Below are 13,793 nucleotides of genomic sequence, written 5' to 3'. Positions count from 1 at the left end.
TTGGGAGCTTAGAGCTATCAACTAAATTACTGTAAAGTTTCTGGCTGTGGAGCTTGTGTAAATTGGGTCAGCATTAAGAAATGGTTATTCTGGGGTATGCCTCCCATACATTCTTACAAGAAAATAAAAGGAATCATAACGTATCCATTACTGTTGTTTTTTAAAAATGCCAGCTAACATTGAATCATAATTATTGTTTCGTGATTTAATTTATGTTGTACAGATTAGATAAACGTAGATTTGCAAATGTGTACTTATAAATATGTAAAATTAGATAATTATACCAAATTATGTCTGCTTGCTCTTTTGTGTATGCTCTCTCTCACATAAGCACATCAGACAGATTTGATTATTTAGAGCTGCTTTTATTGAGCAGTAGAGATGGCTTCATTGAGGTCAGCCATGATAATCAAATCCAAAAAAATGCAAAGTCTGCATTTTTCTTCTCCATACTACACAAGTTGAAGTACTGAGCAGAGTTTTGGCCTTTTGCAAAGGATGATACCTGAACTGAGAACTTATAACCACTGAACTACGGAATGACTGAACAGGCTGAAACACTCTTATTTGGAAAAGAGAAGACCAAATGGTGATTCTCTGGGAACTAGGTACTGTAGAGTAATGGTTATGTTATTGGACTAGTAACAGAGACCTGGCCTAATGATCTGGAGTCTTGAGTTCAAACCCTATCACAGCAGCTAAGTAATTTTAATTAAAATAAACCTGGGATTGAAACTGATATCCATAAGGGTGACCTTGAAAATTGCCAGATTTTTGTAAAAACCCATCTGGTTCACTAGTGTCCTTCTGGGAAGGAAAGCTGGCCTCTCTGTGACTCCTGACCCACAGCAATATGACGGGCATTTAACTGCCCACAGAAATGGTTCTGCAAGCCACTCAGTTATATCAATCTGTTACATATAAGTATCATTAGAATAAAACTGGACAGACCACCTGACATCGACCTAGGCAATGGGTGCCATGAAGGGACACTCAGCTCAGTTGACTCTGCAAAGTCCTCCTCACTAAAGTCTGGGGCCTTGTGCCATAATTGGGATATGGTCCAAAGCTGAGTATTGTACTGAATGAATGCAGCTCTAACAACATACAAGAAGCTCAGTGCCATTCACAAAAAAGCAGTCCACCTGTTTGGTATCTAATCCACCGCCTTAAAAACGCTTCTTCCACCACTGATGCACTATGGCTGCAGAATGTATCATTTGCAAGATGCGCTATGGCAATTCGCCAAGGCTTCTTTGACAACACCTTTCAAACCTGTGACCTCTACTGCCTAGAAGCACAAGGGCACTAGGTGAATGGTAAAGATTCCCCTTCACATCATACACTGTCCTGACTTGGAAATGCATTGTCATTCCTTAATTGTTGCTGAGTCAAAACTCCTGGAACTCTCTACCCATCAGTACTGTGAGCACACCTACATCAGATAGACTGCAGCAGTTCCAGAAGGTGGCTCGCTACCTGCTTGTTGAGTGGAAATTAGGAGTGGGAAATAAATGCTGGCCTTGCCAATGATGTTCACGTTGCAGAAACGAAAAAAAAATTTCCAAGAGGCTTTTAAAATTGTGTAGGTGTTTGTTAGGGTAAACGAAGATAAGATATTTCCAGTTGTTGGGGAGTCCAAAACAACGACATAAATGGAAGAATCACTAATATTCGGGAAAAATGTCTATACTCAGAGTGCTTAGAATGTGGAACTTACTACCATGTAGAATGGTCGAGGTGAGTAGTATAGAGTTGCATTTAAGGGAAAGTTAGGTTAGTACATGAAGAAGAATAGAAGGATATAGTATCAAGGTTAGCTGTAGTAGGGATGTGAGGAAACCTGTGTCGAGCATAAATACCACCACAGACCACTTTTGGCAATAGCTTGTTTCTGTGCTATAAATTGTGTAGCTGTTCACAAGCTGATAAAATTAATTTCCTTTGGTTAATATGGGGTTACCTTTTTAAAATTAAACAACTTTTTAATTTGCTTTTTAAAAAAAGTTGGCATTCTTGTATTGCAAGCTGAATCTATATTTTTTTAAAAAAATGTTTTTTTGGCGATTTGATAGGTGACCATTTTAACAAAGTGCATATTTTGATGGTCACCATGTGAGAGTTTTACAATGGGTGCAGCAACTTTTTGAAGCTTGAAAAATTGGCACAAAAAATGTGATTTTATTTTGCTTTTGCTCCTCCTACATTACGATGGGAGAAACATCAAGCGAGATTACATTGTTAATGGTTCTTGCCCCCCTCCGCGCCCCCCCCGACCCCATCCACTCCTGGGAAATGTATGCTGCTGAATGTGTGAGGGACAGGGCTGGGTACTGCATGACACACTCCATGGTTAAGTAATCTGCTAACGTTCATTCTTTCAGCTTACATATGAAGTCTGGTGAATAAGGAAGATCTACCGAAGACTGCCAGCACCTCGTTAGAAGTCAGTATAGAATGAGCGGAATGAACAGGGCAATCAGCAACTTCAAATGCAGTTTTTACCTGCACAGTGCATGAGTAAAATTTTTCAATGGCATAATATGGAAAAATATAGTATTCAAATTCAAAAGAAACTTTATATATAGAGTATTTTAATCTGGTACGATTGGGTTTTTTGTTGCATGGTGTGCAAGTAGCACACTAGTCTTTCATTTGAAGTGAAGTGTGTGTCTGCTGGTTATTGTATTTACTGGAAAGATATGATTGCCCTTCTTTGCTGTGTTGTGGGTTGTTTGAGCGTTTTTAAATAGCCACTAATTCAATGCTTGGAGTAGTCATTGAGGGAGTTGTCACAAAATCACCAGATAATTTAGATCGTTTGTCACATCTTGGCGCGTGTGTGTAGGATAATAAATTGAGAGAGATCAATCCTAATGTCCCTATTGCATCCAGTTCTTTTCTAAATGACTTTTAAATAAAAGGTTTTTAGCCTCGAGGTTTTTAGTCTATCTGGAAGTCTGTTCCACATGTTCATCTCAATGTGTGAAGAAGAATTTTCTGATATCAGTCCCAAATGGTAATTTGACCCTGGAAACCCTAGTTTTGCTCCCAAAGTTAAATTAGAAATGTTCTGGTTTTTCTCTAAATCCTTAATTTGTATATATCTAAAACCTTCATTTGAACGCCTTCTTTCTAGGTTGAAAAACCCAAGATACTCAAGATTATTATTGAGACTTCTTAGTTGGATAGAGCATAGTGCAAGAAATAATTGGAGCTTGTAACAAAGGCAATGTGATAATCACGGCGCCTTTAATCTTTTATGACTGGACAAATCAAATTGGCAAAAGTAGTCTGGCAGATGAGTTTGTTAAATAGCTTTGTGGCAGCAATTTTGCAGCAGCTTTCTGAATAATATGTTGTGGAATCAATTGGGGAGAAACCAATTTTATATCTAGTATTGTGTAATGAGGCAAGGTTAATTAGTAATATCATAGTAAATATACTCTTGGAAAGAGAGATCATAATACAATTGAATTCCATATTAAGTTTTAGAGAGACTTATTTGAGTCCAAAACAAGAATCTTAAACTTAAACAAAGCCAATTACATAAGCTTGAGGGGACAGTTAACGAAATTTGACTGGGCAAATAGAAGGAAAGATATGGCAGTAAACGGTAGGAAATATTTAAAGAAATGATACAGATTTTTAAACAAAAATATTTTAAAACAGAAACTCAACGAGAAAGATCCATCTGTAGCTTACTAGGCCTATAAGAGGCTTATAATATTGCGAAGAATAGTAGTAAGCCTGAGGATTGGGAGAGTTTTAAAAACTAGTGAAGGGTGACAAAAAGTAGAATGAGAGTAAACTAGCCAGAAGTATAAGGAAAGGTTGTAAGAACTTCTACAGGTACATTAACGTTGCTCCCTTAGTGCCAGAGACGGGAGAAATTATTATGGGAATGAGGAAATGACAGAAACTTTGAACACACATTTCGTGCCCATCTTCACAGGAGACACAAATTACATACCAGAAATAGTGGGTAACCAAGGGGCTAATAAGAGTGAGGAACTTAAGGTAATTAATATTAGTAGAGAAAAAGTATTGGAGAAACTCAAGGGACTAGAAACCAACAAATCCCCAGGACCTTATGGCCTACATCCAAGGGTTCTAAAAGAGATAATGGTATGATTTTCCAAAATTTCCTGGATTCTATAAGGTCCCAGTAAATTGGAAGTTTGCAAATATAACACATTTATTCAAAAAATTAAGGGAGAGGGAAAACAGGGAGTGACAGACTAGTTGGCCTGACATCAGTCTTTAGGAAAATGCTGGAATCTATTGTTATTTTTTAGAGTATCTTCAAGGGTGAGGCAGATTTTTGACCTTGCAGAGAAATAAGTGACATGGGAAGCAGGTGGGAGAGTGGAGAAAAAGATCAACCATGGTTGTATTGAATGGTGAAGAAGTCCCAAGACTCTATGGTCTACCTCCATTTCTTGTGTTCTTACACTATATGGAGCAGCCTCATGGTTGCCCTCTACGTTTCTTCAGGACCTGAATATGTTTCATTCTTGATCAGTGCTGATCATATTCATTTGTGTGCTCTGCCTGAAGGCAGGTCCTCTGCTCATTGTTTGCTGACGCTTCATCTTGAACTGCATTCTTGGTAGTTTTTGTCAGTGATGGTTTGCCATTGTCTTTCACCCTCGGGGGCAGGACAAGGAGGCAGGTCCCAAATGTACCTCAGTAGGACTGGGAAACAAACCCATGCTGTTGGCATTATCCTGAACCACGCGCTAGTCATCTAGCCAACTGAGCTAACCGGCATCCTTTGATCATATCTTCCAAGGTGTAACCTAATGAGCACTACATTTGATCACTATACTTCTGACTTACATAGGTAAAATTGTTGAATATATGCCAATACCCAAGGGATTTACTTGTTGCTCTGTGTTGCCTGGGCGTGTTTAGTAGTGTCAAGTCTAGTAAGACTCCTGGATTTCTTAACATGACTTTGTTATTGCAACACCTTTCAGAAAGGCCACATGTTGTCTTCAATGTGTGTCAATTTACCCTTGTCTGCATTAAATTTCACCTGTCATTTTGTCCATTTAAATGACAGGGAGAGGTGATAGCGTGGAGGCAATATCACTGGGCGAACAATCCAGAGGCTCTAGGGCACGAGTTCAAATTCAGTTATTAAATTTGGAATTTAAAAAAAAAAGCTAGCCTCTGTCATGACAAAACCATTGAAACCTATCTGCTGTCCTTACTTGATCTGGCCTACATGTGACTCCAGACTCTCCATTTGCCTGGATGAGTGCAAGTCTAACAAGGCTCAAGAAACTCAGTACCATCTGGGACAAAACAGCCTGCTTGATTGGCAACCCATCCACTGCCTTCAACATTCACTCCCCCCCCCACCCTGACGCACGGTGGCAGCAATGTGTACCATCTACAAGATGAACTGCAGCAACTCACCGAGGCTTCTTCAATAGCACCTTCCAAATTTGCGACCTCTACCACCTAGAAGGGCAAGGGCAGAAGTTCTCCTCCAAGCCTCACGACGTCCTGACTTGGAATTATATTGTCATTCCTTCACAGTCGCTGAGTCAAAATCCTGGAACTCCCTCCGTAACAGCACTCTGGGTTGCAGTGGTTCAAAAAGGCTGTTCGCCACCACCTTTTTGAGCGCAGTTGTGATATGCGATAAATGCTGGCCTCATCAGCGATGCCCATATCCTGCAAAAGAATTTTTAAAAGTTTTGTCTAACTCATTCTGTAATCTCAAAGCTGTTTATTTTGATTACACTGCTCATCGTTGAATGGTATGGTTTGCAAAATTGACTATTTTGCCTTGCATTTCTGAGCCCACATAAATTTTGTAGCTAAGGAAAACCGCAGTAGCCCCAGCACTGAGCCATGAGTTATGTCACTAAGTACATCCTTCTCCCTACCCACTCAACTACTTTAATGATTACTTCTTGTTCCTGCCCTCCAGCCAGTTTCTTAACTATTCCCGGTGTTAAATCTTCCCCAGGGCTTCGAAATTCGCAGTCATTATTGTGAAATTTTGTAAAATGTTTTCTGGCTGCCGATGTGCATCACATCATAAATTTTTCTGCAGGCCACTTAGATTGTAACTTCTGAAGGGGTTGAACAGGTTGGTCAAGCAGGGTGTTCTACTTCTGAATCTATTCTGACTACTAACTGAGTTATTGCGTAGATTTTTTTTGAAAAATATACTTTATTCATAAAATATCTGAAAGAACATTACAAAACATTTCTAAATCGCCATCACAAAAAGTGCAATCAGATTCAACTTTTACACATAGATCACAAGGTGTTTCAGTACAATCAATGAATATTACAATCATTTCAATACGGTCATTACAGACAGCCGGACAGTGCAATGGTATTGGAGTTATCAACATACATCATGTTGCACTCTTGAGATGCTTCAGTACAATTATAATACAATTAGTATTCAATGCATACATTTATTGTGAGCCGTACAGCCTCAGAGATCAATACCTTTCCCAGCCCCTCGGTGCACTATGGCAGAAAGGCCTTAGACAGCGACCTTTCCCCATTGGGCCTTTGCAGTGGCTGCCCCAAGCTTTAGTGCGTCCCTCAGCACGTAGCCCCTGGACCTTGGAATGTGCCAATCTGCAACACTTGTTCGGGGACAACTCTTTGCACTGGAAAACCAACAAGTTTCGGGCAGACCAAAGAGTCTCTTTCACCGAGTTGATGATCCTCCAGCTACAGTTGATGTTTGTCTCGGTGTGCGTCCCTGGGAACAGCTCATAGAGCACAGAGTCCTGTGTCACAGATCTGCTCGGGATGAACTTCGACAAAAACCACTGCATCTATCTCCAGACCTTCTTTGCAAAGACACATTCCACAAGGTGGTGAACAACAGTCTCTTCCCCACCACAACCACCTTGAGGGCAACGTGCAGAGTGGGTGAGACTCCTGGTGGTGTTGGAAGGATCTGACGGGGAGGGCCTTTCTCACCACCAGCCAAGCTACATCTCGGTGCTTGTTGGAAAGTTCTGGGGATGAGGCATTCTGTCAAATGACTTTGACAGTCTGCTCGGGGAACCATCCGACAGGATCCACCCTCCCCTTTACTCGCAGGGCCTCTAAGACGTTACGTGCCGTCCACTGCCTGATGGACTTGTGGTCAAAGGTGTTTCTCTGCATAAATTTTTCCACAAGGGACAGGTGGTACGGCACGGTCCAAATACTTGGAGCGTTCCACGACAGCGTGGCCAGACCCATCCTTCGCAACACCGGGGACAGGTAGAACCTCAGCACGTAGTGACACTTGGTGTTTGTGTACCGATGGTTTACGCACAGCTTGATGCAGCTGCACACAAAGGTGGCCATCAGGTTGAGGGTGATGTTGGGTATGTTTTTCCCCCCCTTATCTAGAGGCTTGTACATTGCGACCCTGCGGACACGATCCATTTTCGACCTCCAGATAAAGCGAAAGATGGTTCGGGTGACCGCAGGAGTGAGGAATGGGCCAGACCTGTGCCACGTACAGCAACATCGAGAGTGCCTCACACCTGATTACCAGGTTCTTACCCACGATGGAGAGGGAGCGTTGTTCCCACATGCCCAGTTTTCTTTTCACCATAGCCACTCGCTCCTTCCTGTTTCTAACGCGTGCCCTGATCCCTCCGAACCATATCCCCAACACCTTCAGGCTGCCTGACCAGCCCAGTTCCCAAAGAACATGGCCTTGCTCTTGCCACAATTTACCTTGGCTCCTGAGGCCAGTTCGAACTGGTCGCAGATGTTGATCAGCTTGCACACTGACAGCAGATCTGAGCAGAAGACGGAGACATCGTCCATGTACAGGGAGGCTTTGACCTGAGTGCCTCCACTGCCTGGGATCGTCACTCCTCTTCCTGGTATGCCCTCCCCAGAACTAGTCCAAGTAAAATCAATGACTTTGTTGCAGGATGCAAATTCCAGACAGGTTAAGTGAGCTGAGAGCAAGTAAATCCTTGGATTCTTCCTGATGGACCCAGCAAAGGGTTCAATGCAACACACAAAACGGCACAGAGGAGAGAGGGCAGCCCTGCCTGACTCCAGATTTAATTGGAAAGCTTTCTGATTCTCACCCATTGACTGAGACTGTGCTACTGATGTTAGTGTAGAGCAGTTGGATCCAGTTGCGGATTCCCTCCCCAAACCCCATTTTGGAGAGCACATCCACTATGTAGGTGTGCGATATTCTGTCAAAGGCCTTCTCCTGATCCAGGCTGATGAGGCAGGTGTCCACACCCCTGTCCTACACATAGGCAATCGTATCCCTAAGTAGCGCAAGGCTGTCAGAGATCTTCCTGCCCGACACAGTGCAAGTCTGGTCGGGGTGGATCACCGACTCCAGAGCAGACTTGACCCGATTGGCGATGACTTTGGATAGAATCTTATAGTCCATATTTAACAGTGAAATGGGTTGCCAATTTCTAATTTCCTCCCTTTCCCCCTTGTGCTTGTAGATGAGGGTGATAATGCCTTTCCTCGTGGATTCTGACATGCTGCTGGCCAGGAGCATACTCTTGTACACTTCTAGCAGGCTTGGGCCGATCCTCAAATTGCCTAATCAATTACATTATCTTGTGTGGAATGACAGTAAAATTACTCGGGATTTGTATTTGCTTGTCACTGTCTTTGAATATGGGCAGCTCATTAAGCCATTTTGAAATAATGGTGTTTCATCAGTGCCTACTGACTTAGCCATTTCTTTTCGGGGTAGTCTTCTCCCTGGCCTTGTCATTTTGGGAGAAATACCATCTACACCCGGGGACTTACTTGCTCTCAGCTCACTTAATCTGTTTGGAATTTGCATCCTGCAACAAAGTCATTGATATTACTTGGACTAGTTCTTGGGAGGGCATATTTCAGATTCTATGGAATGATACAGCACAGGAGGTGGCCCATCAGCCCAGTATGCCTATGTCAACTCTTTCAATAAGAGCTATCCAAATGGTCCCACTTGCATGTTCATTCTCAATAACCCTGTAAATTTTTACCCTTCAAGTATTTATCCAATTACCCTTTGAATGTTACTGTTGAATCTGCTTCCATCATACTTGTAGGCAGTACATTCCGAATCATAGCACCTTGCTGTGAAAATTTTTTTTATTGACCAGACCGGCTTTTGCCAATTGCCTTAAACCTGTGTCCTCTGGTTACTGACCCATCTGTCACTAGAAAGAGTTTCTTCTTTACTCTAAAATTCTTTTCAATTTTGCGCACCTATCAGATCTCCCTGTAACCTGCTCTGCTTTTAAGGCCTCCCTAGTCTCGCCACAAAACCGAAGTCCTGCATCCCCAATGTACCATTCTAATAAATCTTCTCTTTACTTTCTGCAAGGCCTTGACATCCTTCCTGAAGTGTGATTCCCAGAATTGGCTACACCATTTCAGCTGGAGCCTAACCAATGCTGTAGGTTTAGCGTAACAAAGATGCAGTATCCATTTTTAACAGCCATTTCAGACGCCTTCTGCAAGGGTTCACCTCCAGGGTTTCGAACTCTCCTTCCGATGTTCCCCTCCCCGGGTCACCACATGCATTCAAGCTTTCTTCCATGCGCACTCTCTCACTGACTTAGCTGTCAACAAAATACCACTGCTTCACATGCCCATACCAAAGAGTTACAGGCCGTCAGCTGTCTCTTTGGACCTTCTTGCCTCTCACTTTAATTCTGCTTCCTTTTAAGCTTGAAGCTAGGAGTTTTCCTTTTTGCTCCTTACTTTCACTTCCACCTAACAGGACCTTTTCCTGGTTCCTGTCCTTTCTTTGACCAGAAGGCCTGCTTGGGACTTTTTCCTGTTCCACGTCCCTAGATTCTGGGACTTTTCCTTTTGCTTGGGACTTGCTATCTGTCCCCTTGTAGCCTGCTTCTGCCTGGCAGCTGTCTTCAAAGCAAACTGAACTCAAACAGCTTCCAAATCAAACTGCTGTTTCTAATTTCTTGTGTCTGTGAGAGGGACCTGCCTCTCTGGACCCCTGTTGCTAGGCAACAGCCCAGTTCTGTCTACATTTGTTTGTTTAACTTAGCTCCAACAGTTGTAAAACTCTTATTAGAAACGCAAGCACCTTTTAAAGTGAAACTAAAACTCAGTTTGACCTTTTGTTAACACACAGGCACACAAATACAAATCAAACTTAAACATTAAAGCTAAAACTCATTTATAATGCCCACAAATACAAATATAACTTAAAACTATTTCCTAACATCACACTTGATCCATGTCTTTTTTCCATAACTATTCTAAAGCTAACATTGTGATTCCTGTTACCCAAATGCTCCCCCACTGAAATATGCTCCACTTTCCCACTTCATTCCCCAGAACTAGATCCAGCAATATTTCCTCCTTTGTTGACTTGGAAACACATTGATCAACAAAGGACATATTTCAGGAATTCCTCCTCGTGCCTTGTTATCACTATGATTAGTTTCTTGAATCTTTCTGCAAGTTGCCTGCAAATTTAATCTGCCTATGTACTTTCCACTATTTGGTAGCCTAAAGTGTACATGCAGCAGAGTAATAACTCCTCTAATGTTGCTTAATTCTAATCAAATAGGTTGTCTTGAAACCCTTAAGTATATCACCCTTTTCCAGTGCTGTAACTGCATCATTGATCAATATTACCACCCTCCTTTCTTTCTCTATATTTCCTGAATAACTCTATAGCCAGGAACATTAAGTTCCCAGTCCTCTCCTTTGAGGCAGGTCTCTGTTATTACCACAGTATCATCCTATGTGACATGCTGTACCTGCAACTTACCAACCTTCTATACCGCACTCATGCACATGCGTTCCAAATCCATTCAAGTCTACCTCTCATTTTGACCCGTGCCTGATCCCTCTTATTTTTGAATTGCACATGCTTTATTCTAGCGCCGTTTGTCTCTCTTTCCCCTGGGTACCTTGTTTCTCCTTTCTGATGCGTCGTATTGATGCCCCTCCCCTCAGCTTCAACTAGCTTAAACTTTAACCCTCCACCACATCATTAGTTAATGTCTCTATTCGGACATTGCTCCCAGCCCTGTTGATGTACAACCAGCCCCTTAAGAGCAATGCATGCTACACTTCACTGTGCCCCTGTGCAGTAATTTATCCCATGGTGTCATGGATGTGCATCAGACTGCACTCCCCCCGAAGTGATGTCGTCCTCATTCAGCACTAAAAACTGCTTTGAAAGTACTACATTTTTGGAGGAATCCTGCACTGCTTGCCTCTCCTTGCCATGCCAGATTGCTACCCACTGACATTGATTTACCAGTGAGAAGAGTGAATAGGGATTTTTAGACTGCTTATGGCTTGCTGCAGGTTTTTTGAAAACATGTTTTTGTTGAATATACTATATCACTTATAGTGGACATGAAATGTTTTATTTAGCTTAATGCAATATTTCAAGTACCAAATGAGATTTCTCATCACTTGGAGACTTTTTTCTTTTCTCCCACACCCCTCCCCCCAATGTTTTCTTGTCATTTATAAAACACATAATCTGTAATTCTGCATGCAGATTCATACTTCACTTGAGCCTGAGGAAATGTTGATATAGTGAAATCAATTTTTAAAGGTATCCTCCATCCAAGCACGTATTGTGGTTGCCTTATATTTTTTATATATTGTTTGTAGAACAACTGGGGTAATTTATTTTTCCTTTCTCAGGGAAGACAAAAGATCAGGGGATGTAGCTTCTGAAGATATTGAATCAGATGACTATTCTGATGAATCTAGCATTGAAAGTTTTTATGGAACTTCACCACCTAATACCCAGCGGCAGATGAAACGCATGTCAACTAAACACAGGAATAACGTTGGGAAAGCAGTCAGTCGCCCTGGTAATAAAGGTTAGTATGACGCAGAAGTTTGCTTTGCTTTCCATTATGGAAGAATGTGCTACAGTTGAATAATCTCAGTTTCAAAGTTACTGACAGTATGGTATTTTATAGCAGTGGATGCTGTCTGGGATGAGCTGGGCACAATGTGCTTGGTATCTAGGATGTTCCAATTTGCTTTTCAAGCTAGTATCGGACAAGTTGAACTATTTTCCATTTTACACCAACTTTATATAGCACACTTAACAATACTCAGTGCCTCGGGGTGTTTTATGAAACAAACTATGCAATGGAGCCCTATAAACGACCAATAGCTTAGTCAGAGAGGTAGGTTTTAAGGATTGCCTTCCAGAAGGAAAGAGATAGAGCGGCCGAGAGTTGTAAGGAGGGTATTCCAGAATTTGGAGCCTAGGCAACTGAAGCCTTGGCCACCAGTGGTGGAGTGATTAAAATTGGGATGCACAAGAGGCTGGAGTTAAGGGAGTGCAGATGTCGGGTTGGAGGAGATTGGAGATAGGGGGAGGCAAAGCCACGGAGAGATTTGAAAACAAGGATGAGAATTTTAAAGTCAAGACTTAGCTTGACCGGGAGTCAATGTAGGTCAGCAAGCACGGGAGTGTTAAGGGAATGAGATGTGCTGTGAATTAAGACTTGGGAAGCAGAATTTTGGATAACATCGAGTTTAGGAGTGTAGGATGTCGAGAACAACCAGGAGTTTATTGGAATAGTCAAACCCACATATAACGAAGGCATGGTTGAGGGCTTCAGCAGCAGATAAGCTGAGATGAATGAAGTTGGATGATGCAACAGAGGTGGAAATGGACGATCTTAGTGAAGGCATGCATATGAGGTCGGAAGCTCGTTTCAGGTTGCAATGTGACGCTAAGGTTGTGAACAGACTAGCCTAATCTGAGTTAGAGCTGGATCGCGTCAGTGTACGTATGAAAACTAATGCTGTGCTTTGGTTGGTGTCACCAGGGAGCACAAATAGATGAGAAGTAGGAAGGGGCCAAGGATAGATTCTTGGGGGAGAAATCCGAGGTAATGATGTGGGAGTGGGAAGTGAAACCATTGGAAGTGGCTTTCTGTAACAATTAGGTAAGAATGGATCGAGGTGAGAACTGTTGTACCCAGCTGGATGACCGTGGGGCAACATGGAGGAAGTTGGTGTGGTGAACTATTTCAAAGACTGCAGACAGATCAAAAAAGAAAAGGAGGGAAAGTTTACCTTTGTCACAATCACGTAAGATGTCATTTGTGACTTTAAGAACTGCTTTGGTCCTGCAACGGGTGGAAAACTTATTGGAGAGTTCCAGGAAAGATGGGAACCATTTTGGAGGGGTCAACAACACATTTGAGGACTTGCAAGAGGAAAGGGAGTTTGGAAATGGGAGTTTTCAAGCACAGTGGGGTCAGGATTTTTTTGAGGGCAGGGTTGATGATAGCAGATTTCAAGGAAAAAGGAACAACACTTGAAGCGAGAGAATCAATGTCAACCAACATTGTTGATCAGGAAGAGAAGTTGGACGATCGGTTTAGTGGGAATAGGGTCAAGGGAATATGAGGTGAGACGAACATGGACAGGATGGCATGACTCAGGCCATGGGAGGAGAATAGGAAGCTAGAGAAAGATATGAGTTCGGGACTACGGCAGCAGGGCAGCATTATAGGAAGCTTGGTTAGGTGGGTTTGTGGAAGGGAGGCACACATCAGAGGCAGCTGATCACATGGTCTCGATGACAAAGAAGTCCCTGGGCTCCTCACACTTATTGTTGGAGGTGAGGTTGTTGGGGTCAGGGGAGAGTGTTTTACGAAGATGATATGCAGGAGAGTAAGAAATGAGGAGTTATCTTTGCATACCAGAATGATCCTAGAATAGTGAGCAGTTTTAGCAAGTGAGAACAGGACCTGATAGTGTTTTAATTGGTCTAGCCAGATCTAGTGTTGGATGGTTAAACCATTTGTCTT

At 42.3% G+C, this 13,793-nt stretch overlaps 1 protein-coding gene across 4 annotated transcripts in view; it reads left to right on the top strand.

Moving 5' to 3' along the window:
* The window catches only part of map3k4 (mitogen-activated protein kinase kinase kinase 4), a 218,171-nt gene that overhangs the window by 39,354 nt on the left and 165,024 nt on the right, over positions 1 to 13,793 (top strand). For 3 of the 4 annotated variants that reach the window (XM_078556729.1, XM_078556727.1, XM_078556728.1), the window contains one exon: positions 11,656 to 11,837. The exons of the other annotated variant lie outside the window; for it this stretch is intronic. In XM_078556729.1, the coding sequence (XP_078412855.1) occupies positions 11,656 to 11,837 (182 nt within the window). The remainder of the gene's footprint in view (positions 1 to 11,655; positions 11,838 to 13,793) is intronic. 4 annotated transcript variants of the gene reach the window in all.

The sequence above is a fragment of the Cetorhinus maximus genome, chromosome 14 (genome assembly GCF_964194155.1).
Source record: "Cetorhinus maximus chromosome 14, sCetMax3.hap1.1, whole genome shotgun sequence".
Lineage (NCBI taxonomy): Eukaryota > Metazoa > Chordata > Chondrichthyes > Lamniformes > Cetorhinidae > Cetorhinus > Cetorhinus maximus.
This window is presented reverse-complemented; position numbering and strand designations above follow the sequence as displayed.